The sequence below is a fragment of the Falco cherrug genome, chromosome 10, assembly GCF_023634085.1.
Source record: "Falco cherrug isolate bFalChe1 chromosome 10, bFalChe1.pri, whole genome shotgun sequence".
Taxonomy (NCBI): Eukaryota; Metazoa; Chordata; class Aves; order Falconiformes; family Falconidae; genus Falco; species Falco cherrug.
The window spans coordinates 34,296,631-34,321,983 of record NC_073706.1 but is presented as its reverse complement, the minus strand read 5'-3'; the positions used below and the strand labels follow the sequence as shown (position 1 = coordinate 34,321,983).

At 54.5% G+C, this 25,353-nt stretch overlaps 3 protein-coding genes across 9 annotated transcripts in view; 1 reads left to right on the top strand and 2 right to left on the bottom strand.

Moving 5' to 3' along the window:
• The first annotated feature begins 1,783 nt into the window (after positions 1 to 1,783).
• IRF7 (interferon regulatory factor 7) lies at positions 1,784 to 6,527 on the top strand. 3 transcript variants are annotated; one of them, XM_055721651.1, is made up of 11 exons: positions 1,784 to 1,801; positions 2,229 to 2,312; positions 2,399 to 2,561; positions 3,566 to 3,728; positions 3,808 to 3,875; positions 4,047 to 4,092; positions 4,202 to 4,324; positions 4,414 to 4,788; positions 4,917 to 5,297; positions 5,429 to 5,547; positions 6,099 to 6,379. In XM_055721651.1, exons 2-11 carry the CDS (start codon positions 2,290 to 2,292, stop codon positions 6,243 to 6,245), a joined length of 1,608 nt encoding a protein of 535 aa, XP_055577626.1. In that variant the 5' UTR covers positions 1,784 to 1,801; positions 2,229 to 2,289; the 3' UTR covers positions 6,246 to 6,379. The 3 variants fall into 3 exon arrangements, with proteins under 3 accessions (XP_055577626.1, XP_014138354.2, XP_014138355.2); XM_014282879.3 differs by lacking the exon at positions 5,429 to 5,547 and having other exon boundaries at positions 6,099 to 6,527; XM_014282880.3 differs by lacking the exons at positions 1,784 to 1,801; positions 5,429 to 5,547 and having other exon boundaries at positions 2,235 to 2,561; positions 3,532 to 3,728; positions 6,099 to 6,527.
• Positions 6,528 to 6,734: 207 nt separating this feature from the next.
• Positions 6,735 to 16,809, bottom strand: LOC102045758 (malignant fibrous histiocytoma-amplified sequence 1 homolog). 5 transcript variants are annotated; one of them, XM_055721648.1, is made up of 11 exons: positions 14,759 to 16,809; positions 12,980 to 13,859; positions 12,123 to 12,414; positions 11,512 to 11,698; positions 10,410 to 10,600; positions 9,837 to 10,324; positions 8,479 to 8,636; positions 7,828 to 7,987; positions 7,301 to 7,371; positions 7,102 to 7,208; positions 6,735 to 6,883 (listed from the first exon to the last, which is right to left on the bottom strand). In XM_055721648.1, the coding sequence occupies exons 1-11, from the start codon at positions 14,775 to 14,777 to the stop codon at positions 6,866 to 6,868; spliced, it is 2,571 nt and encodes an 856-aa protein (XP_055577623.1). In that variant the 5' UTR covers positions 14,778 to 16,809; the 3' UTR covers positions 6,735 to 6,865. The 5 variants fall into 5 exon arrangements, with proteins under 5 accessions (XP_055577623.1, XP_055577624.1, XP_055577622.1 ...); XM_055721649.1 differs by having other exon boundaries at positions 6,735 to 7,208; positions 9,837 to 9,934; positions 10,052 to 10,324; XM_055721647.1 differs by having other exon boundaries at positions 6,735 to 7,208; positions 14,601 to 16,809.
• Positions 16,810 to 16,941: 132 nt separating this feature from the next.
• PHRF1 (PHD and ring finger domains 1) overlaps positions 16,942 to 25,353 on the bottom strand; it is a 28,074-nt gene continuing 19,662 nt past the window's right edge. Inside the window, exons 14-18 of the mRNA XM_014282862.3 lie at positions 21,961 to 24,747; positions 21,177 to 21,253; positions 20,295 to 20,555; positions 19,071 to 19,199; positions 16,942 to 17,878 (exon numbers count right to left, since the gene is read on the bottom strand). Coding sequence (XP_014138337.2) covers positions 17,714 to 17,878; positions 19,071 to 19,199; positions 20,295 to 20,555; positions 21,177 to 21,253; positions 21,961 to 24,747 — 3,419 coding nt within the window. The 3' untranslated portion in view covers positions 16,942 to 17,713. The remainder of the gene's footprint in view (positions 17,879 to 19,070; positions 19,200 to 20,294; positions 20,556 to 21,176; positions 21,254 to 21,960; positions 24,748 to 25,353) is intronic.

The window sequence follows — 25,353 nt, the reverse complement described above, 5'->3', positions numbered from 1 at the left end:
CCCGGGAGGAAGTTCCTACAAAGTAAAGGGAAATTTCCCGGAAACCAATAGAGGAATTCTTGGAAAGCCAAGGGAAACCATCCTAGAAAGCTACAGTAAAATATCCTGGAAAATAAAGGGGAATTTTACTGCAAGACAGTGTAGGAATTTCCTTGGGAGCACTAGGTGGAATTCCTCAAAAGCAAAGGGAGAGTATTCTGGAAATTTATAGAAAGCAACAGGAACTTCCTAGAAGGACACAGAGGGGATAGTCTAGAAATCAAAGGGGAATTTCTAGAAAGCAAGGAGGAAATTTCCTCAAATGCCAGGGAAATTTTGTGAAAAGCAAAAGTGATGTTTCTTAGGCAAGCAAAGGTGATGATTTTCTAGAGGGGAAATTTCCCCTCTGGTGGAAATTTCTGCTGGAAACCAAAAGGGAAATTTCCTAGACAGGGAGAATGAGTTTTGGGAAATAATGTCTTGCTTCCTAAGGAGCAACAGTCTTAGGGAAACTTCCTAGAAAGCAATGGAAATATTCTAAGCAGAGAGAAAATTCCTAGAAAAGAAATGGAGGGCTCTAGAAAGCAACAAATTTCTGAGGAAGCAAGGGAAGAACTTCCTGGAAAGCAATGGGTGGGAAATACCCTGCTAATCAATGGGGAAATTTCCTGGAAAGCAACAGGGGCATTTTGTAGGAAAGAGGGAGGAAATTTCCTGGGGGGGAAAAAGGCACTTGGAAAACCACACAGCCAGAAGTTGTTCCTGGAGAGAAATATCCTCGAAAGCAAGAAGTGCCGGCGGGAAGAGGCAGGACCCCCCTGCTTCAGCCCTGCCGCCCACCCCTCTGCTCCTCGGGTTCCGCCGGCGGGTGGAAGCCCCGCGGGTCTCGGCGCTTGGCCTCGCTTCCCACAGCCCCAGGGAAGCGCGGCGGGGGCGAGCGCCTGGGGGGCGTGACCTGCCCCCTACGGTTATTTGCTGATTTTCCTCTTAATTTGGGGCAGAAATCGCGTAACGGGCACCGCAGGGGTCCCGGGCGCCCAGCGACTTTCCATTCCCGTGTTACTGGAAACCAGCTGTAGCCCCGGCTGGGCGCTGCTTCCCCTTTCTGGGGCGGGGGGGCCGTGCTGCCACGTGCACCGGCCACCGGGACCCCACTCCCCCCTCGCTTTTGGGGCCTGGCATGACCCGTGGGCCGCCCCCGGGCTCCCCCCTTGGCAAAGGTGGTGCCAGCCCTGATGCACGCAGGGCGGGGTGATGCGCAACTTGATTTCCTTCCTCCCCTCCCCCATCTTTAGTGGCATAAGCCCCCCATGCCGCCGTGCCGGGCACAGTGCCAGAGATGCCGGAGATGCTCGTGGTACCCACGGAGCATCCCCAGCAGCCTCCTGGGGCAGCTGCGAGGCACAGGGACCTTGTGCCAGCAGCTCCCGGCCCCAGTCCTGTGCAGGCTGAGGGTGGCTGGGTGCCCCAGCCCCAGCACCAGCCCCAGCACCAGCCCCAGCACCACCTGGTTCCACCAGCAAAGGCAGGAGCTGGTCGGTGCCAGCCCACGGCTCGACGGGAAAAGGGAGCGCCGGGAAACCCGGCTCCTGGGCCCGGGGCGCGCAGCCAGCGCCCACTGCCCTCCTGGCTTCTCCTTTTAATTTTTCATTTTTTTTTTACAGCTGTGCCCTTACAGCACTGACACCGGGCAGCCTGAAAGAAGGAGAATGAAAATCAATAGGATAAAAAAGGGAGTTTCCCTGAGCCCTGCGTGCCCACGCTGTGCCACCCACGCACCCTGGAAAGCCCCGACAGCCCACGGGTGCAGCTGCCTTTTGGGGTGAGCCCGAGGGGGCTGGGGTGCTCCTGCTTGCTCTTTGCAGACGTGTGGGGTTGAGCTGGGGGGGTGCAGCCACCCCGCACCAGCATCTCTGGGGCTGCAGCATCCCCCCGGGCAGCATCCCTGGCAGCATCCCCAGTGTGGGGTCACCAGCACTGTGGGCTGCCCAGCGGGGCGCAGCACCGGGCAGCATTTAAACCGGGGGTTTCGTTTTGTTTGGCTGGTCGTTTGGTTTTTGTAATTCGGATGGATCTGGGGAGGGGGCAGCACCGCCGCCAGCCCCCTGGGGTGGGTCAGGCTGGGGACACCGGGGACACAGCATCCCCTCCCCGGCGCAGCACTGGGGTCCAGCCCGTGTCACTCCCCTCGCGATGGGACGGGAAGGGGTGGCCTCAGAGACACTTTCACTTTCGGAAGGGTGACGTAGTTTCCAGGAACCCGGGAGCTGGCAGATAAAAGCGAGCGGCGGCAGGAGCGCCCGTGGCGCCATGGCAGCACTCAACAGCGAGGGGTAAGCAGCACCCTGGCACCCCCCCTAAGGGTCGCCGTCCCCAAGTGGCCCCGGTGCCCCCCCCAGTGACGGCCCCGTGTCCCCAGGGAGGCCCAGAAGCTGCGGTTCGGGCCCTGGCTGGTGCGAGCCATCGACAGCGGCAGCTACCGCGGGCTGCGCTGGATCAACGCGGAGCGCAGGGCCTTCCGCGTCCCCTGGAAGCACAACGCCAGGAAGGATGTCACCAGCAGCGACCTGGAGGTGTTCAGGGTAGGTGGGGTAGGGGTCACCAGCGGCGACCTGGAGGTGTTCAGGGTAGGTGGGGGAGGGGTCACCAGCGGCGACCTGGAGGTGTTCAGGGTAGGTGGGGTAGGGGTCACCAGCGGCGACTGGAGGTGTTCAGGGTAGGTGGGGTAGGGGTCACCAGCGGCGACCTGGAGGTGTTCAGGGTAGGTGGGGGAGGGGTCACCAGCGGCGACCTGGAGGTGTTCAGGGTAGGTGGGGTAGGGGTCACCAGCGGCGACCTGGAGGTGTTCAGGGTAGGTGGGGTAGGGGTCACCAGCGGCGACCTGGAGGTGTTCAGGGTGGATGGGATGGGGGTCACTAGTGGTGACCTGAAGGCGTTCAAGGTGGGTAGGATGAGGGGTGAGCAGGGGCAAGCTTGAGCTCTTCAAGGTGGGTGGGAAGGAGGTCACCAGTGGTGACCTGGAGGTCTTCAGGGTAGGTGGGAAGGGGATCACCTGGGGCAAGCTCAAGGGCTTCAAGGTGGGTGGGATGAGAGGTCACCAGCGGTGATGTGAAGATGTATCAAGGTGGGTGGGGTAGGGGTCACCAGGGCAAGCTCAAGGTGTTCAAGATGGGTGGGATGGGTGTCACCAGCCGTGACCTGGAGGTGTTCAAGGTGGGTGGGATGGGTGTCACCAGTGGTGATGTGAAGATGTATCAAGGTGGGTGCGATGGGTGTCACCAGCGGTGACCTGAAGGCGTTCAAGGTGGGTAGGATGAGGGGTGAGCAGGGGCAAGCTTGAGCTCTTCAAGGTGGGTGGGAAGGAGGTCACCAGTGGTGACCTGGAGGTCTTCAGGGTGGGTGGGAAAGGGGTCACTAGGGGTGAGCTTGAGGTCTTCAAGGTGGGTGGGACAGGGGGTGACCAGCAGCAGCTTGAGGTCATCGAGATGGGTGGGACGTGGGACCTGGGCAGCAGACCGCGCATCCCTGACACCTCCACGCTCACGGAGCCAGGGTCCCTGTGCTCACGCACCCCCGCACCCCCCAGGCCTGGGCGCAGGTGAGCGGGAGGTACGAGGGGTCCCCCGAGGACCCCGCCAAGTGGAAGACCAACTTCCGCTGCGCCCTGCGGAGCACCCACATGTTCGAGCTGCTGGAGGACAATTCCAAGAGCGGCGATGACCCGCACAAGGTCTTCGCCATCACCCCAGGTGAGGTGACTTGGGGGGGGCTGTGGTTGGGGTGGTGGGGGCCACCTCGAGGCACCCCCTGACCCTGCTCTCCTTCCAGCCGCCCTCTGCCCCAGCGAGGAGGGAGATTTCGGCAGCCCCGATCCTGCAGCGGAGCAGCAGTCGCGGGTAACGGGGTGGGCTGGGGGGTCCCCACGGCCGCTGCTCAGCCGCTGTGCCCCCCGGGCCTGGGGGGGCTGCTGAGCTGGAGCCCAGCACCTTGCCAAAACGTGGGGGCAACGGGGGGGGCGGCGTGCCCCCCACCCACGCAGTAAGACCTCACCCCACTTCCCTTCGCAGCTGGTGCTCGCCCCCCTAGACGTGGCCCCAGAAATCACTCCCCCAGGTAAGTGCTGGCCCCCCAGTATTTGTTGGGGGGGGGGGGCACATCCCAGTAGGCTCAGCCAGGGCTGGTTTGGGGGTTGTGAGCCCTCCCGCCTGCTGTGCCCCCCCAGGCACTGCTGCTCCCACCCCGTCCCCGCTGCTGGAGGACATGGAGGTGCTGCAGTGGGTGCTGAAGAGGTGCAACATCTCCCCCCACGACTTCGGCACGCTGACCTCGTCCTGGCCACCTGCAGGTGAGACCAGCCCCACTCCTGGTGTGCAGGGTGCGTGACCCCAGGGGGTGGGTGACCCCAGCCCCTTCCCACCGGTGATTTCTCCGCAGGGGACGCCCCCCACCAGGACACCCTGCTCCAGCCTCTCCCAGGCCCTGGCCAGGACGACTCACTCACCCCACCGGCAGTTCAGGACTGGGTGTCCATGGAGCAGCCCCTCTTGGGTGCCTGCAGCCCCCCGGACCCCATGCTGCTGGGGGAGCAAGGTGGGTGCTGTGGGGCAGGATGCAGCCCCAGGTATGAGAGTGCCCTCATGGGGTGGGAAGAGGCCTCTCCCAACCAAAGCGACGGGCACCCCGCTGCACCCCAAATGGCGATGCCAGCGCACCCGCCGGAGGCCGCGGTCCCTGAGCCACCCCCAGGAGAGACAGTGCCCTTCATCCCTGCCACCAACCCAGTGCCAGCGCCGCTGGAGGATAGCACAGGTGAGGGCTCTTAATTCTTAATAGCTATAAATAATTATTGGTAATAGTTATTAACGCTCAGGGGGTATTTGGGGGAGGGGGAGCGCTTGGGTTCGGGGGATGTGGCTGCTGATGGCTGCCCTGTGCAGACGGCAACGTCCCCGTCCTGGATGTCAGCATCTACTACCGGGGGAAGCTCTTCTACCAGGAGGAGGTGAGGGGCCGGCAGTGCCTGCTGCTGTACCAGCCCTCCGACCCGGCGCTGGTCCTGCGCCCCGGCCACCGGGTGAGCTTCCCCAGCCCCTCCAGGCTGGCCGATGACAAGCAGCGGCGCTTCACCGAGGAGCTGCTGGGCTGCGTGGGGCTGCAGCTGGAGCAACGCGCCCACAAGCTCTTCGCCACCCGCCTGAAGAAGTGCAAGATCTTCTGGGCACTGTCCCAGCAGCTGGAGGGTCCCGAGGATCCCCCCTCCAACCTGCTCTGCCGGGACCAGGAAATCCCCATCTTTGACTTCAATAAGTTTTGCACAGGTGGGTAGGGGTCTCCGTTCCCCCCATCCCGGTTGTTGGGGCTCTTGAGCGCCAAGCCCAGGATGATACAAGCAGCTGAACCCTGTCTCCCCTGGGGTCGCCCCAAAACTGAGCCCCGTGTCCCCTCGCAGAGCTAAGGGACTTCCGCAACGACCAAAGGAAGCGCTCCCCTGACTTCACCATCTACCTCTGCTTTGGGCAGTCCTTCTCCAGGGCCAGGCCCAAGGAGTCCAGGCTCATCCTGGTCAAGGTGTGGGGGGGCAACACCCCCACCCCCCACCCTGGGAGAGAGAGACTCTTGGGGCCCGGGGGAGGGGGGGGGGCTGGGGAGGGGGACCCTGGGTGGCTAAGGGACAGGGGGGTTCTTCAGGCTGCTGGGAGGGGGCCCTCGGTGTGCAGGGGAGGTAGGGGGCTGGGTACCCAAGGAGGGGGACCCTCGGGGTCTAGGGGATGGGGGGGGTCCCTCAGGCTCCTGGGACAGGGACCATCGGCATCCAGGGGAGATGGGGGTCTGAGTGACCAAGCAGGGAACACCTTGGGGGCTGGGAGAGATGGAGGAACTGAGTGACAGGGGGAGGGACACCCTTGGAGACCAGGGGAGATGGAGGAGTCCAGGGAGGGAGACCCATGGGGAGCAGGGGAAATGGGGGAGGCAGCTGCCCCGGGGTGGGGACCCTAGGGGCTGGGGGAGAGGCAGGGTGCCCTGCACACCTCCTTCCTCCGCTCCAGGAGGACAGGGCCGTGCAGGACACTACAGCTGCCCCTACCCCTGCCCCTAACCCTGCTGCGTTGTTGCTGCAGCTGGTGCCCAAGTTCTGCGAGCACTGGTACGAGCAGGTGCTGCGGGAGGGAGCCTCCTCCCTCGACAGCGGCACCATCAGCCTGCAGCTCTCCGACTCCTTCAGCCTCTTCGAGCTCATCGAGCAGTGCGACATGCAGATAGACTGACCCCCACCCCCCTGCTCCCCGGGCCCCCCCCAGGACAGGCACCAGCTGGTGGGGGACCACCAGGCACCACGGGCCGTGCAAACCTGCGTCCCCCCAGGAGCACTGTGGGGGGATGCCTACGGTGGGGATTTTCCAAGGACAGCTTCGGTGGCTGATCCCAGAGCCAACACCTTGCTTTTCCCCTCCATCAGCTGCTAACGTGTGTTTTTGGTGGAGCGTGGTCATTTACAGATTTATTTTCTTAAGTTCTCTAAGCTTAAATATATTATGTATGGAAAGGTGCTTCCTGCTTGTTTATGTTGCTTAGAGGTCTGGCCCTGCTGGTAGTCTGAGACCTTCACCCCCCACCCTCCCCCAAACCCATGGGGGTCCGTGGTCAGCCTTGTCCCAGTAAAGCCACTGCTGGCAGTGGGTCGTACTGGAGCGCCCGTCAGCGCCTTCTCCCCATTATCTCCGTGTAAATGAGGTGGCTTCCCACGCGTGCAGGGATGCATTTATGGATGCATTTATTTCCATGCTTTAAGGCTGCAAACACGACTTGGAAGCAAAGCGTGTTGAGGTCAGCTGGGCTTTGGCTAAACAAAAATAACTTCGGCGAGTGCCTCCCCGCTGGCCCCGAGCTACTCGCTTGAGATGTTCTGGAAAAATAAGGCAGTAACTCCAACACAGAGCACCCAGCACTCAGCTCCGAGGGGCAGAGGTGGTGGGATCGTGGGGAGGAGCATGGTCACCATGGGGGGAGGGGGTGTCCCCTCCCCGGGCTGCAATTCTCCTTTCAGAAGCGAGGGGAGAGGACCAGCTTGGCCACCAGCATGGGACCCTGGGGTCTCCCCCAGGGAGGTGGCAGCCTCCTTACCTGCTGATTGACCTGGATGCTGCTGGACCCGAAGGTGGTGGTCCCGTAGCTTGTCACGTAGTAGTGAGCAGAGGGCTGTGCTGGGGGCTGCTCTGGTGGCCTGGGCACTGGGCGGGGGGGGGGGGGGGGCACCATCAGCACCTCAGCTCCACGAACCCCCAGCCCTCCTCCAGCTCCAGCCCGGGAGCTGCGGGCTCACCTTTGGGCAGGAGCAGCTCCGCGCCGAAGCGGTGCCCACATGTCCCGCAGGTTTTAACATCTTCCTTGGTCCTGTGGAGGAGAAAGCCCCAAGAAGGAGGAGCAGGAGCTGCCCTCAGCACCCCTCGTGGAAGACGATGCCAACGTGATGGAAAAGGCTCCATCTCTCCCCCCTGACCTGAGGTCCTGCCGTTGGTGGGATGGCTGCTGCCTTCCCAGGTGCCAGCTGAGCACCTCCAGCTCTTCGGGGAACAGAGGATGTGGGGGCACCTGGCCAGCACCGTCAGCACCGTGCCCAGGCCCGGAATCCCCCCTTTTTCACCTCTCTTCCCACACTCAAAAGTACTTTCCCACACAAGTAGAGGCTGACCCCAGGCGGGACACGGGCTGCTACGGTCAGGAGAAGGCCAGCGCGGTGCCTGGTGAGTTTTGCAACTCATTGCACGTGGCTTTTAGCAGCCGAGCATCCCCAGCAGCATCGCGGGTACCCACCAGCCCCCGGCTCGGCGGGGCACGGCGCGTACGTACGTGGTGTTTGTGCCATCCATGTCTGGCCAGATGAGCTCCGCGGGGCAGCCGGCTGTTCGGCAAGGGGTCTTCACACACACGTGCAGCCCCGGCCATGCCTCAGCCAGCTTCTGGACGATGAACACGGCGGCCACCAGGAAGTCCCAGGCAAACTGGAAACCTTCCAGGCAAAAGGAGAACATCGTGCTCGCTCACAGCCGCCCAGCCAGGGCAGCCCAGGCGATGCTGCAGCGATGCCCACCAGCCTGCAGCCAGAAGGGTGGGAGCAGCTCGGTTTCTCCAGGTAACCGAGGCCCATCAGCCTTCAAGGGGAATTCAGAGGTACGTTGGCAGAGCTGCCCAGCTCGCGTGGCCCTTCAGCTTATGGCTTGGAGCCCCAGCGGGAGGCTGGATGGGGGAGGGTGGCCCATTTGCTTCATGAGAAGACTGAAAACTTGACTTCCCGCTTTGATGCGATACCTTGAGAGGAACCCTGACTGGGTTGCACGGAGAACGAGGAGATCTTTAACAGAATTGCTGGCGGACCCTGGCCAGAGTAGGACACGTGGCAGAGGCTTCTGGGGAGCTCTGCCAAGAGGGGTGGAGGTGGCAGGGGGACCTGAGGAGCAACGTGTGTTCTGGAGTCATGAAATAAGAATCAGGGACCCTCACCTGTCCTTCCTGCCGGCTTTCTGCACCGGAGCTCCAGGTAGCTGTAGGCCCTCTGGTTGTTCTCTTTGATGAGCAGAGCTTTGCCGTTGCATACGAGCAGGCAAGTCACTTTGGCCACCCAGTGTGTGGAGTAGAAGGAGCAAGCCTTCACCAGGAACCTGCAAGGAGAGCGCCCACAGCCTTCACACCCTCCTCCCCGCTTATCTCTAACACTGGGACAGAGGAAGCTTGGCACCGGGTGGGCTTGAGGGATGTAAAGCCAATTTCAGCAGGATCAGGGGCAGCCGAAGGAGGACCCTGCCCTACGGAAAGCTCAGGCAGCAGGAGCAGCCCCTTAAGCCACCAGCTGTTCCCGAGCCGGCCATCTGTCCTGGCTTTGGGCTGGGCTGGGTTAGTTTTCTCCCTGGCTGGCGCAGTGCTGTGGATTTGGGGTGAGGGTAATGTTGCTGACACCCTGATGGTTTTTGTTGTCGCTGAGCAGCGCTTACCCTAAGTCAAGGGCTTTTCAGCTTCTCACGCTGCCCCGCCAGTGAGGCGGCTGGGGGCACAAGGAGCTGGGAGGGGACACGGCCAGGACAGCTGACCCCAGCTGGCCCAAGGGATTTTCCGTGCCGTATGCCATCGTGCTCAGCATGTAAACGAGGGGAAAGCTGGCGGGGGGCCGCTGCTCAGGAACAGGCTGGGCGCTGGGTGGTGAGCAGTTGTTTTTCATTTGCATCACTTGTTTGTCTGGGGTTCTACTTCTCTCTCTCTTTGTTAGTCTCCTTTTCATTACTATTCCCGTTATTACTACTATTCCCGTTATTACTACTATTACTATTTCATTTCAATTATTAAACTGTTCTTATCTCAGCCCATGAGTTTTCTCACTTTTACCCTTCCAATTCTCTTCCCCTGTCCCACTAGGGGGAAATGAGCAAGCAGCTGCGTGGGGCTGGGGTTAAACCATGACAGCATCAGATAAAACTCTGGACACACATCAAGAACCCCCCAAGGACAGGAGACTCTCCAGGAACTGGGACAGTCCCAGTGCCTGTAGAAACCAGACCATGCTCAGGTGGGACTGGGAGACCTCTGAGTGCCTGGGTGGGCACAGGCTACAGCCCAAACCCGCCCCAGATGACAGGTGAACCAGGAGGAGCACAGTCCTTGCTCACCTCCAGGCTGCCACCATCGGAATGGTTCATCCAGGGCTCCACACGTCTCTGGCGGAGCCGAGAAGCCACCTCGGTCCCCTGAGTCCCAGGCTCACCCTCAGCTGATGCGGTCTCCGCAGCCACAGGCTTGCCGAGAGCCATACGGGCACCGCACCAACCCCAAGCCCTGCGACCTCACCACGGGCTGGAACCACTGCTCACCTCTGGAAGAAACCCTCCGGTATCTCAGGCGAGAAGTAGGCACGGATGTGGAGGTCCTCAGGGTGGTCTCCTCCCCACACCTCAGAGACCTCTTGGGTCTGGTTCAGGTAGGTTGGGAATAAGTACCAGGACTCATCGCAGCCCTGCGTTGTCTCCCATGGCTTCCCGGGCACAAACTCACTGGCCTGGGGGTTGAGTGCTTTGGTGTGCCTCACCTCCAGGCAGAGCTCAAAGTGCTTCAGGAGGCTGAAGAGCTTCCCTCTCCCTCTGTGAGGCCCGTGTCCCATAATTTCCTCAAAGACATCCTGCATCCCTTCAGAAAAGAGCTGGTGCTTCACCAAGGCACGCACGGCTCGGTGGCACAGCATTGCCTTTGACTTGAAGGTCCACACCCAGTTGGACCTGTCTCTGATGGTGGCGTGCTCCCCAATCAGCGTGTCCACGGAGATGCTCTCCAGCTGCTGGACCAGGCGGTACCGCACCAGGAGCTGCTCGGGAGGAGGAGGGAAGAGGCAGCAGTGAGAGGAGCCCAGCAAAGCTGCAGAGAAGGTGGGTCCTCATCCTCGAGCTCACCTTGAACATCGTTATTAGGAAGGTAGGCTGGAGAAAAACGGTGCTTTCCAGGTGCTTGATTTCCTCATACCACACAAGAAGCCCGATGCGGTGGAGGTACCGCAAAATGTCCTGGAGCAGCTCCCTGCCCAGGCTGGCCAGGCTCTCACGCTGGGAGAGTTTGCTGAGCAGGTACTGGAAGTCCATCATGCCTAGAGGGAGACGCGGGAGCTCAGCACCAACCTTCCAAGGCAGATGCTTTAGAGGGCCAACACGCACCAGCGGCACCCAGTGCCACCCGTGCCATCCCTGGGGAAGCAGCTGGGACCAACACGATGCTCAGTGGCTTTACCCATCCCCAGCTGTCTCGCTGCCACCCTGGAGCTCCCACCGTCCTGCCTCGCCTCAGCAGCACCAGCAGCCTGCCAGGACCTCAGCGGAGCATCTGAGAAAGGTGGCTAATACGGGTTTTTAGCCTTGTTTGAGACAGCAGGGTTGATCCCAGCCAGAAAACCTCCGATTGCCAGTTACACCTCAGATTGTCATTTAGTGGTGCAGCACGACAGGCAACACCACCTGGCTTATCTCCACAGGACAAAAGCATTTGCTCCTCACCCTCTCACCCTACACCAGCCAGGGGAGCCGGAGAGGATGCCAGGTGCTAGGGAGGGGGAGGGACCATTACGTGTGGTGAGGAAGTAGGTTTGGAAACCCACAGAGAAGCGTTAAAGCAGTGGAGCTCCTTCCTGCAACACCTTGTAGCTGCTTGCACGGGGCGGAGGGGAGAAAAGATGTTACTGGAAAGAAACAAACCAGCCGAGGTGGCCGGCGCCGGGTGCCCCAGCCCCAGGCTGGGAGGTGCTGGCAGAGCCTCCTGGCGAGGGCACACGGCCTTTCCCCACGCTTTTCCCGAGGCACCTGCCCCAGGAGCAGCTGCTTCTAACGACGGAGCCGGGTTGCAGTAATTAATGCTCCAGTGATGACAGCCCAAGGTCTTCAGCAGTGACCCCCGACCCCGTGAGCAGGGCTAGGAGGTACAAGCAAGCACTGGGAGCCCGTCCCAGCTGCAGGGCAGGGGGTCCTCCCAGGAAGGTGATGGATGTGGGGGTGATGGACCACTCACCATGGCCCGCCATCTCCTCGCTCTGCGCGATAGCGACGATGGCAGCTTCCACCTGCCGGTAGATGGGCGGTAGCACTCGGACAACCTCAGGGAAGAGCTCCTCCTTCTTCACATGCTCCAGGATAGTGGCCTCAAGCTTTTTGATGTCACTGTGATCTGTGCAGTTGACAGCAACTAAGTGTAAGATCTGGAAGAGAGGAAGCACACACCTGCAAAAGCACGGCCATAGCCTGAGAGGGAAAGGAGGGACCCGATGCCAAGGAGGTCACCAAGGATGGGACACACCACTGGCACCGCTTCAGGCAGCCCTTCCGTCACGCCTTTGCTCTGCGGCAGTGTCTGGAAAATCACCTGGGGATGGTAAGTGCCCCCTCACACCCCTCCCCAGGCACTTGCTACAAGCCACAGGGGGAGATGCCCATCACCGCGCAGGGACAAGGACCCAGCAGGTCACAGCCAGGGGTTACTGTGCCCACCCCAGCCCTAGGGAGCAGCTGCAAGCAGCGATCTGATGCATTAGCACCAGGTCACCGTTGCCAGTAGCATGTTGGGCTGCCAGTGCCAACGGAATGACCACAGACAGCAAGGAACCACGAGCATCTCAGCCCTACAGTTAACGTGTGGCTCTCCATCTCCTTCAGCCTCTCCCACTGGTCCACATAAAACTTGGGCTCCTCGCTGCCCTCCAGGTTGTCGATGAAGTGAGCGAGGTTGCTTTTTCGCTCCACCAGCATGGCCGCGATCTTGGCCATGATATCACGCCTCTTCTCCTCCACCTCCTCCTCCCGGCAGCAGTCCACGTGGGTGCCCACGGGAAGCACCACCGAGTTGGGGACTCGCATGAACAAGTTGTTGATCCAGAAACCAACGAGCTCCTTGAAAGACTGGTCGGTAATTTGGTACCTGGGGAGGAAGAGAAGTGCCAAATTCACGTCTAACCCTGTGGGCCTCCAGCCAACTTGCACCAGCACAGGCCTGACCGCCCACCCTGGTGCAGGGGCTTACTGGGGAAGAGCTCAGATCTCCTAAGCTGGCGTGGGCCATATCCACTCTCATCCTTCGGTTGCCCATCCTTAAGCTAAGCCAGTGATAGCTATGGGGTCTAGCAGAGTCCATCCCTGCTTGGGTGAGAGCATCCCTCTGTACCGCAAAGCCTGACGCTCTCTCCATGTTCAGGGAGCGGCACAAGATACAGGAGGGCTCGCCAAGGTATCTCCAAGGCAGGAAGCAGAGGGATCAGGGATCAATTGTCACATAAGGAGTCAGTGCTCATCTAACCCCTCAAAACAGAGGGCTTTGGCAAGGTCATGACAGATCCAGTGGCTTAATTAAAAGAGTGATGTGCAGCAAGGGGGAGAGGGAGAGCTAGCTCCTCCGGCGGTGAGAAGAGCAGACATGGATGGAAATGGTGTGAACCCTTTTTTTGTTCTCCCACTCCACTGTGAATCCAGACCAGCTCAGCACTTACATGTGGAGGTTGATGACGAGGATGACAAGCGCCTGTGGCGTGATGAACACGTGGTGAGTCATGTAGTACTCCAGTTGGCCGGCAAAGTCCCAGAAGAGAAACGTGAAGTCCTCGATCTGGAACTCACTGATCTCTATCCCAACCGTTCGCTCTTCCTTGGGCACCAGTTTGGTTTGCCCTTGCTTCAGGCTTTGGCAGATGGTGGACTTCCCTGCCAGCGAGGCCCCCAGGAACATGGTCTTGACCCTCTTGTCCTCCTGCCCTGAACTGTGTTGAAGCTGGCTGAAGTAATTCTGGATTTGCTGGATGCCACCGGCGCACACTTCACTGGGTGGCTCCCGGAGCGGGTTCCCACTGGCCTTGACCATTTTCAGGGACTGCCCCTGGAAGAGCTCCCTGGGGAGCTGCCGGAGGGCATTGTTCTGCACGTGGAGCTCCTGTAAGCATGCCAGCTGCAGGACGGGCTGGGGGAAGGTCCGGAACAGGTTGTTGGAGATGTTGAGGTACTGGAGACTGCCTCGACAAGCTGCCAGGTCCCTGGGGAGGGCACTGAGACGGTTGTTGTTCAGCCGCAGGTGTTTCAGCCTGGGGAGATGGCAGAAAACCCCCTCAGGGATGACCCGGATTTGGTTCTGATTCAGCTCAAGCTTCTCCAAACGGACCAGGCTCTGGATTTCATCGGGAAAGTCCACAATCTCGTTCTTGGACAGGATCAACTTCTTCAAGTTGCAAAGCTTAGAGATGCCGGCGATGCTCCTGAGCTTGTTCCTGTCGAGGTCAAGGCTCTCCAGCGCGGGGTCGCCCAGGACCGCTGGTGGCAGCACCCGCAGCCGCTGCATGGAGAGGGTCACCTGGCGCACGCCGTCCTCCTGCCCCGGACCTGGGCGTGTGGGACAGGGAAGGGGGTTAAAAGAGACTTTCACCTTTTGGGTTGCAGACCACGTTTTTCTCTCGAGCTCTGCACGCCTTTGGGATCATTTCGGCCACCAAGGAGAAGCAAAGGCAAAGCAGAGGAGCTGGCTGAGCTGCTCCTGCGGTCGCTGGAGGGGAAGCAAAGCCGAAGCACGAGGACTTGGTTGGGCCTGAAGACACGGTGCCCAGCAGACGCTGACCTGTAGCCCGTGCATCACATTAACAGCTTTGCTCGCATGGCAAAAATGCGAAAAAATTGAAAAAAAAAAAAAAAAAAAAAAAAAAGCAAGCGCTGCAAGAGCTTCGGCTGCAGGTGCGCCTGCCCCCAGACTGGCAGTTCCTAATGCCGAGGCCAGGGCTGGTGCGTTCAGACACTTCCTCTCCCACAGCCCCCCCAGCTCCAGCCGCCAGCTGCGACTCCCTGCAGCGATGCTCCCGGCCCCGGCACACCGGGGCAATGCCGGGACGGTGGCATCCAACACAGGACAGGGCACACGAGACCAGACTCCGTGATGGCCCAGGACAGCCCCAGAGGAGGTTGTTTAGAGCAGAGGTTTGCAGACGAGAAGAGCACCAGGGGGTTGTGGATCACACCATACAGGACAAAACACGGTCGGATTTGCTTCCTTCTCCCTCGTTTCACTTCCTCAGCAGATGACGCAGCGCATGGCAGCCCTTGCGCAAGGCGCCCTGCTCAGGGCAGACTTACCACCAGTTCTCCCCATCACCACCTAAAGCTGGGACATGCAACGAGCTCGCAGCAAAGCCAACCTTCACCCTCTCCCAAACGCCTGGCCTCTCCTCCGGCGCCATCAGAGACCAGGCCAAGGGCTCCCGCCACCACCCTGACCTGGAGCAGCTACTCACAGGCTCCGGGCTGGGCCATGGCCCTGCAGCGTGCCACCAGCTGGGTCCTCCAGGTCACTCAGCCTCCCCCTTTCGCTTCCTCCTCTGGCTCCGCTCCCCGCCTCCCCGAGCTCCCCACCCTCTTGCTCCATCCACCCTCAGAGCGGCTCCAGGCAATCAGGGCACCTCTGGCCAGACACCAGGGCCGCAGGCATGTTCTGGAAGCAGCTCTGGAGGTCACCTACAAGCCCAGGATGGTGGCAAAGCAGCTCCTGAGTCAGGTTCTTACAGCAGCATCCCCACCTTCGCTGAAGAGGCTTCTGGCGTTACCGCTGCTGCAGAGGAGGGAAAGGACGCTAACAAGATGTTTTGCTACTACAAACCTTCTGCAGGAGGTGAATAAATAAGACCTGCTCCCTTCAAACAGGTGGCAGCATCTGATCCAAAAGGGTCAAGCAGAAAGAAAAGAAAAAAAAAAACCACCAAAAAACCCCCAAACGCAGATAATATACACAGGATACTAGAAAAATCTGTTTTCTAGAACATGCCAGGAGAGGCACGTTTAGGTAAATTTCTCATTGCCTCTTGCAAGGGGCAGCTTACAAGTCGATGGATTTCTTTTTAACGGGACTCAGAATGAAAGAACCAGTGTTCTTTGTCACACAACTTCTGGGGAAAGCATGTGCAGCGGGTAGTTGTCAGCTTCGTTGCTCCGCCGGGCAGCGGCAGGTGCAGAGGTAACTGAAATTTAACAGTCTTTACAGTACCTGCAGTCCTAATATATCTTGCCACAGGCTCTTACCTTCACTGCTAATTCAAGGCTAACACGAAGGATTTAAAGCAGTGAATCAGTCCGAAGAAGAAAACAGATTGACCCTGTCTTCCCAGCCAACAGTGACGTTGCTTCTGTTATTTGGTCAAGCTTTGCTATTCACACCACCTGCCCTTTTTCACTCATGCAGGCAGGTTGTTCCAGATTTGTTCCTCTGATACACCCGAAGGTGTCCAGTTTCCAGCCTAAATGTACTCACACCTCGACCACATTCTCTCACTCTTGTGTCAACAGTGCCATAAAAGTTCCTGCATTTTATTTTGCCACAAAATCTACCAGCGGTGATCGTATTCACAAACCCACACTCATCTGCTAGGTATATATTCTAGCTACAAGCTTAGCTTCAAAACTAAAGCTTCTCTTCCAGCTATTCTTTTGCAGCCTTAGTGAGCCTTTGTTCCAAAATTTTCAAAGAAAGTCTGAGGTTATCGATCCCTTACATTCCATTCAGGCAGCAAACAGAGCCAAGGAAGATCAACTCCAAAACACTCGGAGCTCATTCATAAATGCTTCCACAGGACAGTAAATGATGGGAGTGAAGCATTATACCAGCCCGGATGTACTGACACATGAGCTTCTTTTGTTTAAATTAAAAAAAGAGAAAGAAAAAAGTCCCCACACCAGCTACTTGAAACTACAGCCAGAATTATAGTATGCAGACCAAAAAAATCAAAAATCAAAGTTCACTGAAAACTTAGGAGCCCCATCAAGGGATCAAAGGTCTTGGTATATTTGTGAGTTTTCCTGTGCTCGCCAGGAAAAACAGTACAAGCTGCAGTTATTTACTTTACAAAATTCATCCCAGAGCACCTGTAATCTCTTTGAAGTCAAGCAGCAAGACCAGCCTCAGAGGGCAGCTGCCAAGCGGAACCTTCCCCGAGGTCGGGAAAGCCCTGCTGCGAGACGTGGTGCTGCCACCTAGTCCAACAGACCACGCACATTCGGTTCCCCTTGCAGGGAAAGGCGGTTTCTAAGCTGTAACGTACTGGTTTTCTCTTCAGCTTCCCTGTTAAATGCCTCCCCGCTAACAGATGGTCAGATGGGGAATGATGCTTTTGGTCAGGTTCAAGAGTGCTGAATATATTTCTAATCACTGTACTTCAGATGATCGCGTAAAAGATGGGCTGCGCTGCCGTACAGGCGGGCAAGGAGCGCTTTTGAAGAAAGCGAGATGAAGTCAGTACGCGTGCTGGGCTCCTTTGCTTCTTGATAGGAAACCCAGTCCTCCTAGAGCAGAGGAGGAACCATTACTCATCCAACTCCAATCCTCTTCTAAAAACACGGCACTCCTTACGCAGCAGCCAAGCGCGCAGGTTTATACAGAACAGCCAGGGCAAAAGGCAGCTGTGAGACAAACAAATGACACCTGCGATAGGACTAAAACCATTCAAAATAACTTTATAAATTCTGTCACATTTCTGCTTTGTACATCAGTTCAACCTTATCCCTTCAGCTTGTTACTGAAAATTCACAATGCTTGCTTCTTGTTTCGTTTTTTTCCTGAAAGGCAGACACAAAACCAGCCATCAGTGCATTATTTACAGAAGTGCAACACAGTCTCCACCCCGAAACGAAACTTTTCTCTAACAAGATACTGCCAACAGAACGTAAATAAACACCACGACTTGAGCAGTGTTCCTGAAGTCAGTTTATAAAGTCATTTCTGCAATCCCCAAAGTCACAGAGCGAGTAAAGCTTCGCTCACCATCACATGGACTAAAAATGTCAACATTTCAAGTATTAAATCAGAAGTTTCTAAAGACAACCCATATTTCGATAAATAAACACAAGGGAAACGGTATACAACTCTCAATATACTGTATATGAAAAGTGGTGTCCAGTTGCAAACTTTTAGCAAGACAAGTGCACAGGCCTATCAAAAGTAGCCCTGAAAACCGCAGCAATCCGGGAGTCCCAAACATTCCATCTCTTCCGTGTTTTCCCTTGAATTACTCTGCTGGTCTGAGGCATTTGATTGTTATTTAGTTCTGCGTCTGCAGGTAATAATAATAAAAAACAAAAGAAAAATGAAACAAACAAACAAAACCCCAAGAAGTTCATTCCTGTATGGAAACAATGGGAATTGTTTCCGCAGGTAGGTAAGTCCGATATAACCGCGCTTCTCTCCGCTCCAGTTTCACAGTTCAATCCAAGTCATGCCGGCTGTGGCTTGCCCTGTTTTCCACTTCACATGTCTCTTCACTATCAGATTTCTTATGTTTCCTCATATGTTTGTATTTTTCCACGTACGCCTTCACCAGGTTAGCTACCTTCATAGGGTTGATCTCTCCGCTCTTGCTGTGACAGATCTACAAGGAAAAAGAAGAGCCATTCGCTCCATTAACAGTATTGCAGCCGTTCCGGCAGGCAACGAACAAACGACAGAGAAGCCCTGAACTTCCCAGGGGAACAGATTCCTGTATAGCCCCTCGAGTCTCGCAGCAGGGTACGTAAAGCAGAAAACTCAACAAGGACAGGAGTATTATTGTACTTCAAGCATTCCAGAAACGGCCCAGGGCTTATCTACTGAGCACCAACTGACTGCAGAAGCACCTCTGAAAGCAGAATTACTCGTTTTTACTACAGGCGTTTCTATCCAGCCAGTTTTGCACAACACAGGGTAACCAAGAAGCGTTGATCACCCATTTTTCTGATGATTTTGAGAAAGCGATGCTCAGATTAAAAGAATCTGGCAATTTTAAGGGATAAATTTTTGAGATAAAAGGGGAAAGAGGGTGGACCCTACCAAGAACTTTACCAGCATTCAGAGGACAGTTCACAGTGACTTCAGCTGCAATTGGCGCTGACCAGCTCTCCTACAAACCACACCTGAGGTTCACGTGGGTCACGTAGAAGATATGGAATTGCACCTGTTATCTCAGGAATTTTGATTTACGATGGAATTTCTCAATGATAGCCAGAACGCAGAGCGGGGAGAGAATACAGTCCTCCGGGGTATCACTTAACTGCCTTGACCACAAGAGCATTACTTGCTCTCACAAGACAACGTTTACCCGCTCATCAGGTCTTTTTTAGCCACGATCTGGTCAGCGCTAAGATTTGAGGCAAAAGTCAACATCAGCCAAATTGCAAGGCCCTCTTCCAAAGTTCAGGGCCACCACTGATGCTGAAGGAATTAACACACAAAGTATTTTCTCACTTTATCAGAAACAGCTTGACAATTCTGACCGAAGTTCTTAATGAGATAGAGCTGACCATTCTCACCCAAGGCACGTCCCGCGGTACATTTTAAGCTGTCTGAGCTGAACTTTGCAATGTTCTGGACCACTGAAAACACCATCTCCTGAAAGGAACAGTCTGACAGCTCTCATCGATGGCACCGCTCCGTCCTGCTCGAAGCAACTATTGCTGCACCACAAGACTGCAGAGTACCCGAGATCTGCTCCTCAGTTACAGCAGGGAATTGCTGAAGCTGGCAAGCGCAGTCCAAAGCTGCCGTTTATTTAACCGACACAGCCCCTCCTCTCCATTTCACCTTACCTTTTGCACTGCTTTTCGAAGGATGTTCTTGTACTCCTCCTTTGTAATCTCTCTCTTCTGGTAAAAGGGTTTAATGGCAAGTTTCACTTCTTCCACAGCCCTTTCCTGCATGTGCAGCTTCTTCATGTACTGCCCAGCAAAGAGAAGTTCATTAACTTCTGCTACCTTGGGAATGGTTTCCGAATCTATTTTTCTTAGCAATGTCCTAACAATGAAAATACTCATTTCACAGTTTCAACGACCCGAGTAAGAGCCAACGTCACAGGGATTTCCTTTACTGTAAATGACAGTCTTGAAACAAATACCAGCTCGCCCTAGGAGGAACCCTTATTTTATGTAACATTTATTCTATGTCTTAGAGAATATGTTTTAAGCAAGTGACTACAGCGTTACACCCATTAATTCTGGTCTCCTTCTTCCCTTCCAACAGCTCTGAAATAAACATACATCCATCAAAAGGATCTAAAAGCAGCCAAGTCATAGCTGTGAATACAAAGCTTCAGGTAGCTCTGAGGGTGTTCTGAAAACTGCAAACTTGCATATAAATTAAGGATTACAGATGACATCAGAGCACATTCTATCTATCATGGTAAGTCCATGAAAACTGCTGCTCATATAAACGGAGGTTTAGTGGGAAAGGTATCTTAGCATTTTGTTTTGTGGTAGAAAGAGAAATAATTAACTAAGAAGTTTTTGTTCTTGTGTTAACATCCACGATGCTTAGAGCAAATGGTCTTTACAGCAACCCCAAAACTCAGCAGCAAGGGATGATCACTGCAAAATCTCAGAACTATTTTACTCCCTCTGCATGTTCAGCCTCTCTACAGGACTGCTATGGGAATACGCACTAATTTCAAAGCTGGAGGGGAAAGGCGAAAACCAGGCATTTATAGAGAGATTTGGACATTCTGGCTTCTGGAAAGTCTATTCCAGACATTCATGCAAGAAAGTTTCAGAACGTCTTTTAGATGCTTTAATCCCTCTCTGTCCTATTGCAATGAAGCTGCAGAAAGTGGAACCACCAAATGGGAGAAAATCCCAAAAGAATTCGAAGGAAGGACTGCCTGCTGCTCCTGGGCTAGCACAGTCAGCCACCGAAACCAACAGCCACAGCCAGGGCTGGGAAAATACAGTAGAGAGCAAGTCGAATACACCCAAACTTCACAAGTTCAAATAAACAGCTCATTGATGTTATGCATCTGCTACTTGATAGCATTCACTCACTTCCTCGTTTCTCGTTTTGTCCACTGCAGGTTTGGGTGCTTTGCTCTTTTCTTCCGCGTTTCCAACAGAAGCAGCTTGGATTCCTGGTTCAGATGCAGTAGCCAGGCTGCCCAGCTCCGGGATCAGGCTCTGTCCTGCCATGCAGCCAAGCGCTGGAAGACTACCCTGCATGATGAACTGAACCGTGGGCTGGCTGACCGGGGCATAGGGGGGCAGGCTTGAGGGCAGAGGTGGTGTCAAAAGTATGTTTTGACAGTACACCTGTGAAACACATACCATTTTGTAAATGCCTGTGCTTACAAGAGAGAGCGTCAGACCAGAATTTTCAGAGCACCTCTTACCCACTCAAACAGGCAAGTAATTACTAGTTTAAATCAGGGAGGCTAACGTCCCAGCCCTCAGCTAGGTCTCTGCGCATCTAGCTAGCACCAGCCCCACTCACCTTTTAACTGGTGGACAGCACAGCCTGATGGCACGGACCAGTGCCACCAGGCCCATTTTTACAGCCTGATCCCAGCCAGGGAGAAGCTCAGAGCTTCTCAACCAGCACCGTCTTTCCCCGAGTTACTGCTGAAAACAGAAGCTGCGCGCATACAGCAGAACTAAAAGAAGATGCGCCTCTTCAACTGGAAGGAGCACCTGAGAGATTAAATGATCACAGAGGATTGCTGAGGTGTATGGGCTGTATGAAATGTACCGCACGCAGCGGAAGGCGAGCTCTGCCACGAGAGGAGGGTGTTGCACAACGAGGGCACAGATGAGGTGGGATGCCTTCCATGACACTAGGGTGCTGGAATAGGAACCAACCTGAGAGGAATCTAGATCAGGAAACATAGGCTCAGGAATCATATAATTGGTTGGAGGAGGCTCATTTAACTGCACCTGATTTAACGTTTGGTTCAAGTCCTCAGCTTTCCAGGCCCCTTCTTTTACTCGCTGAAGTCTGTAAAACGGCATCCCTAGGGTCCCCAAGAGAAGGAAAAGAAAACATTTAAGAATAAAATAAACCTAATGGGTCAAAAATTCAAAGCCAATTATATTTTTAAACAATTAAAATAAAAAGGATCCAACAACAATGCTAGCTAGAACTGGATTTTGTTCAGCAATCATCAACACTTTAAAGCTTCTGATAATAGAGGACTTAGCATCCCCTTGAGCAATTGCTTCTTCCTGGGTTTCCACAAGAGTAACCAAGGAGAACAACACAAGCAACTCTGTCAACACGCATAGCACAGGGTCCCAAGCCAAACTGTTTGTAGCAGCTTTGGCTGAGCGGAGCTCCCAGTAGCAAGCTCTGGAGATTTGTCACGCTCCTTGGCCCCGAGAAACCTTTATAAATTCTGACGGCAAACCCCCCCCTCCAGTCAGCTGCAGAAAGGGTGGAACGCGGGCTGCCAGTTCAGAGAGTGGGTTGCAATCTGCGCTTCACGGCCAAACAAGCCGCCGCTGGCGAGCCGAGCTGCGCTGACAGCGTGTCCTCTCGGATCCATTAACACAGCTCACCTCAGGATGCCAGCAAGCGTAGAACGCCAGCTCTCGGGACTGGAAACCAGGGGATTGCGCCAGCTCAGATGACAGAACTGTTACGCTACCACCAGGTTTAGCCAGGCACCAAACCCCACACAGCCTGTGCTTCAAGTACTGTTTTCCAAAAACAGATACTTACTTGAAGCTTTTTCAGCAGACAAGGTGCCACTTTCTTCCTCTTGAAGGTTCCAGGTAACTCTTTTCACTGGCGCTTTCGATTTCAGCACAGGACCCTGAGGTACTACTTCCAGTTCAGTACTACCGAAATCACTGGTTTTCTCGTTTGACACAAGGCACTCATCTTTAACCTCCTTCACACAATCTGTTACTTTGCTTTTGGACAAGCTTTGAACTGGTGCAGCCTCAGCTGGAGCGTGCGCGGTAACTTGCTTCTCCAGGGGTGCTTCCATCAGAGATGAACACAACGTGGTATTTTCTATTTTAACTGTAATCTCAAGGTTTGTATTGCTACAGCTACCAAGCACTGCTGGCTCACTACTGCTGGCGAATTCTGTCTCAGCAAAAGGATCCACATTGCCAACTGGAACACACGCGTTTGTGGCCTCTGGCAGAGGGAATGCAGTTTCACTGGTCACCTCCCGACAGCTGGGCTCCACCTTTACAGCTTCTTGGGCCTCGCTCAGCTGAACCGGGCTCTCAGCCTTCATTTCCTCCAGTTTGACATTTGGTTGGATGGTTATGGAAAGCTCTTCCAGTACCAGCTCCTCCTTTGGCTCTTGTTTGAAGGAATGAGGTTGCTCCACAAACGTGGATGTATTTTCAGCTGGAGGCTTTTGATCCTTTTCTGGTGGAGGAGGAAGGGAGCTCTCTTTCGATCTGTGTTTTCTTTCTTTGGAACGGGACCTCGATCGTGGTGTTTTTTCCTTTGATTTGCTGCTTTTGTGCTCCCGAGAACGAGATGCAGACCGAGACCTCCACTTCCTCCTCTCCCGAGACCTGGATCTCGATCTCTTTCTGTCCCTTGACCTCAAGCTACTATCTTTATCATACCTCTCATAGCTTTTCTCTCTCCTGTGTTTCCGCCTTTTAGTTCTTTCAATGCTATTTGATCGGGAACGATCCCTCCGTCTTGACCTTGATCGAGACCGTCTTTTCTTTTTCCTGTTTTCATAAAACTCAGAAGTACTTCCAGGACTACCTGAACGCGACCTAGATTTCCTTCTCTCCCTAGACCAAGAAGTTTTTGCCTTTTTATCCTTGGTTTTATCCTTCATTTTCTTTTTTTTAGATCGTTCGTGACTGCTGGAACGGTCAGTAGAAGTTCTCCTGATCTTGGGTTTGGATGTGCTTCTTTTGCCACGCTCTTCTCCACCTGACCAAGAGGTAGATCGGGAGCTTCGGTCCCTTGAGTGTGCTCTATCCCTAGACTCTGATCGGGGTCTCTTACTCTCTTTGACAAACGCCTTCTTCCTTTTCATCTTCTTCCTGCTTCGGGAGCTGGAGTTTGAACAGGATCTGGAACGTGATCGCTTCTTTCTTTTTTCTACCTTTTGGATTTTCTGCTGCCCATCATCCTTTGAGGGACTATCCGGTTCTAGTTTCACATTAATATTAGGTCTAACCAGTTCTTCGGCATTAAAGAACACATCAGGGCTCCCTCTGCTTTCCTCCTTTAGACACTTTGCATTAGAAACTGGCTTAATGGCAGATGAAGTGCAAGGACTGCTTAGCGAGTCTTCCTCATCCATATTGTCTCGTTCCTCTGTGTCAGAGATCTGTTCTACAATCCTGCTTTCTACCGTGACATCACCGTGAGACACTGTGTTACTGGATGGTACATCAGCATCTGCTCCAGATCCAAATACATTTCCTACCACGTAAGGGGTGAAACGACGAACAGTTTGAAATGTTTGAACTTTTGGATTTTCAATGGAAATAGTCCTGGTAATATTAGTTAGTGGGATCCCCAAGCCAAGCCTTTCAGGGCTGCTGCTTGCTGAACTCGAGTCCGATCCTGTTGGCTCAAAGGGATCATAGATCTCACTTTTGACCTGCTTTTTCTTAACTGAGAAAAGAGTTGAAGGAGTCTCTTTCTGTTGCACTTTGTCATCCACAGGGCGGAAGGTGTTACAAAATCCTGGGTTAGACAGTCTGCTGGGATGCCCTGCATTTCCAGGAATATTGATTTTAAAACTCTCAAAAGAGCTTGGGCCTTTGCTCCTCGAAGTGCCCAGCAGCGATGAACTGCCACACATGCCTGTATCAGTAGAAAAAGACAGCCCACTTGTATGCATTTGTTGCTGAGATTCCTTGGCATTTGACTTCTGACTTTCCACCTTGCTACCCTTCCCCGGCTGATTAGCGCTCTCTTTGCCAGTCAGCTGGGTTATACAGGAGCTGGGGATGTCACAGCTTTGGCTTCCTGAGGGTTCGGGCTCCACCTGCTTGCTGCTGGTTTCCTTTTTAATCTTTGGTATCCTGGGAAGCTCAAAGATGTCAATTCTCTTGGTAGGTGGTTTTAATGGCTGCCTCACGGTTAAAGCTTTTGAGCCAGAATTCAAGTAACAGCTCAGGGGCTTTGACAATGAGTCAGTGCGTGCAACATTTTTAGAGTTTCCATTAAATCTGGGCATTTCATCTGACTTGTAGCCATGTCTGCTCAGAGTAGCTATGTTCTGAGTCTGAACAGACCTGGGTGTCATCGAATATTCTGACTTTACAGTTGCCTTTTCTGATGTACTCCGTGCAGGGTTTGCTGCAGGCTCAGTCCTGCTCAGTGAGGGTGAAGGTAATGGAAACAAGCTTGAGGAGGAGGGTCTGGGGCGAGTACTCAGCCCTGAGGAAAATGAAGGTCCAGCAACGGGGCTGCTTGCTGTGGTCCCTGAGTGCGCCGTACTCGGTTGGGTGTTATGTCCCGAACCATCATTCACTCTTGAGTCATTCGCCGATTTCCTATGAAGTGGAGCTGTGGCATACAAGCAAACAATAAAGTTTTTCAGTACGTATCTGGTCGTGTCTCCCCATCATTAAAAGAAGTACTGAGCTAATTATTTTAAGTTCCACCTTGGTTTGCAGGCATACCACACAGTAATAAGGCAGCCCAATAGTTCTTTTGGTCAGATGCTCAAGGTTTAATGCCAGACAACTGCACCTTTAAGGTAAACACTAATGTTAAGGAAATAAATTATTCTGTTCTGTAGATATCACCAGATCTGTGTTTATTATCCTGCAGTCGCTAATTGATAAAAATTACTATAACAGAGGATGTTATAGGTACTTGTTTTAAGAATAAAGCTCTACGTTTCAATTTGAAGAGATTCTTTCCAAATAACACCATGCCAAGGGAAGACACAGCTGTAGGTGCTAACACGTATTCTAGAGCTTGGCTTCTGCAAAGGAGCTTCTTGCCAAGGTCCTCATCGCTGCTCCTCAAACGGAAGCACAGTGCACAGGCATGGCAGCGAGGCATGACAAATGACAGAATCGGGTACTAAGGTATCTCTGCTCTATCCAGTCCTATGAAACTACAGTGAAGTACTTTTGAAAGAAAAACCCCACCTATTAAACCCCA

Excerpts from the sequence above, each read along its gene's own strand:
- IRF7 (XM_014282879.3), top strand. The coding sequence starts at position 2,290 with ATGGCAGCACTCAACAGCGAGGG. Across the intron at positions 3,729-3,807 it reads GGTCTTCGCCATCACCCCAG|CCGCCCTCTGCCCCAGCGAG; the intron begins GTGAGGTGACTT and ends CTCTCCTTCCAG. Across the intron at positions 3,876-4,046 it reads CAGCGGAGCAGCAGTCGCGG|CTGGTGCTCGCCCCCCTAGA; the intron begins GTAACGGGGTGG and ends TTCCCTTCGCAG.
- LOC102045758 (XM_055721646.1), bottom strand. Across the intron at positions 7,372-7,827 it reads ATGGATGGCACAAACACCAC|GACCAAGGAAGATGTTAAAA; the intron begins GTACGTACGCGC and ends TCTCCTCCACAG. Across the intron at positions 7,209-7,300 it reads GGAGCTGCTCCTGCCCAAAG|TGCCCAGGCCACCAGAGCAG; the intron begins GTGAGCCCGCAG and ends CCCCCCGCCCAG.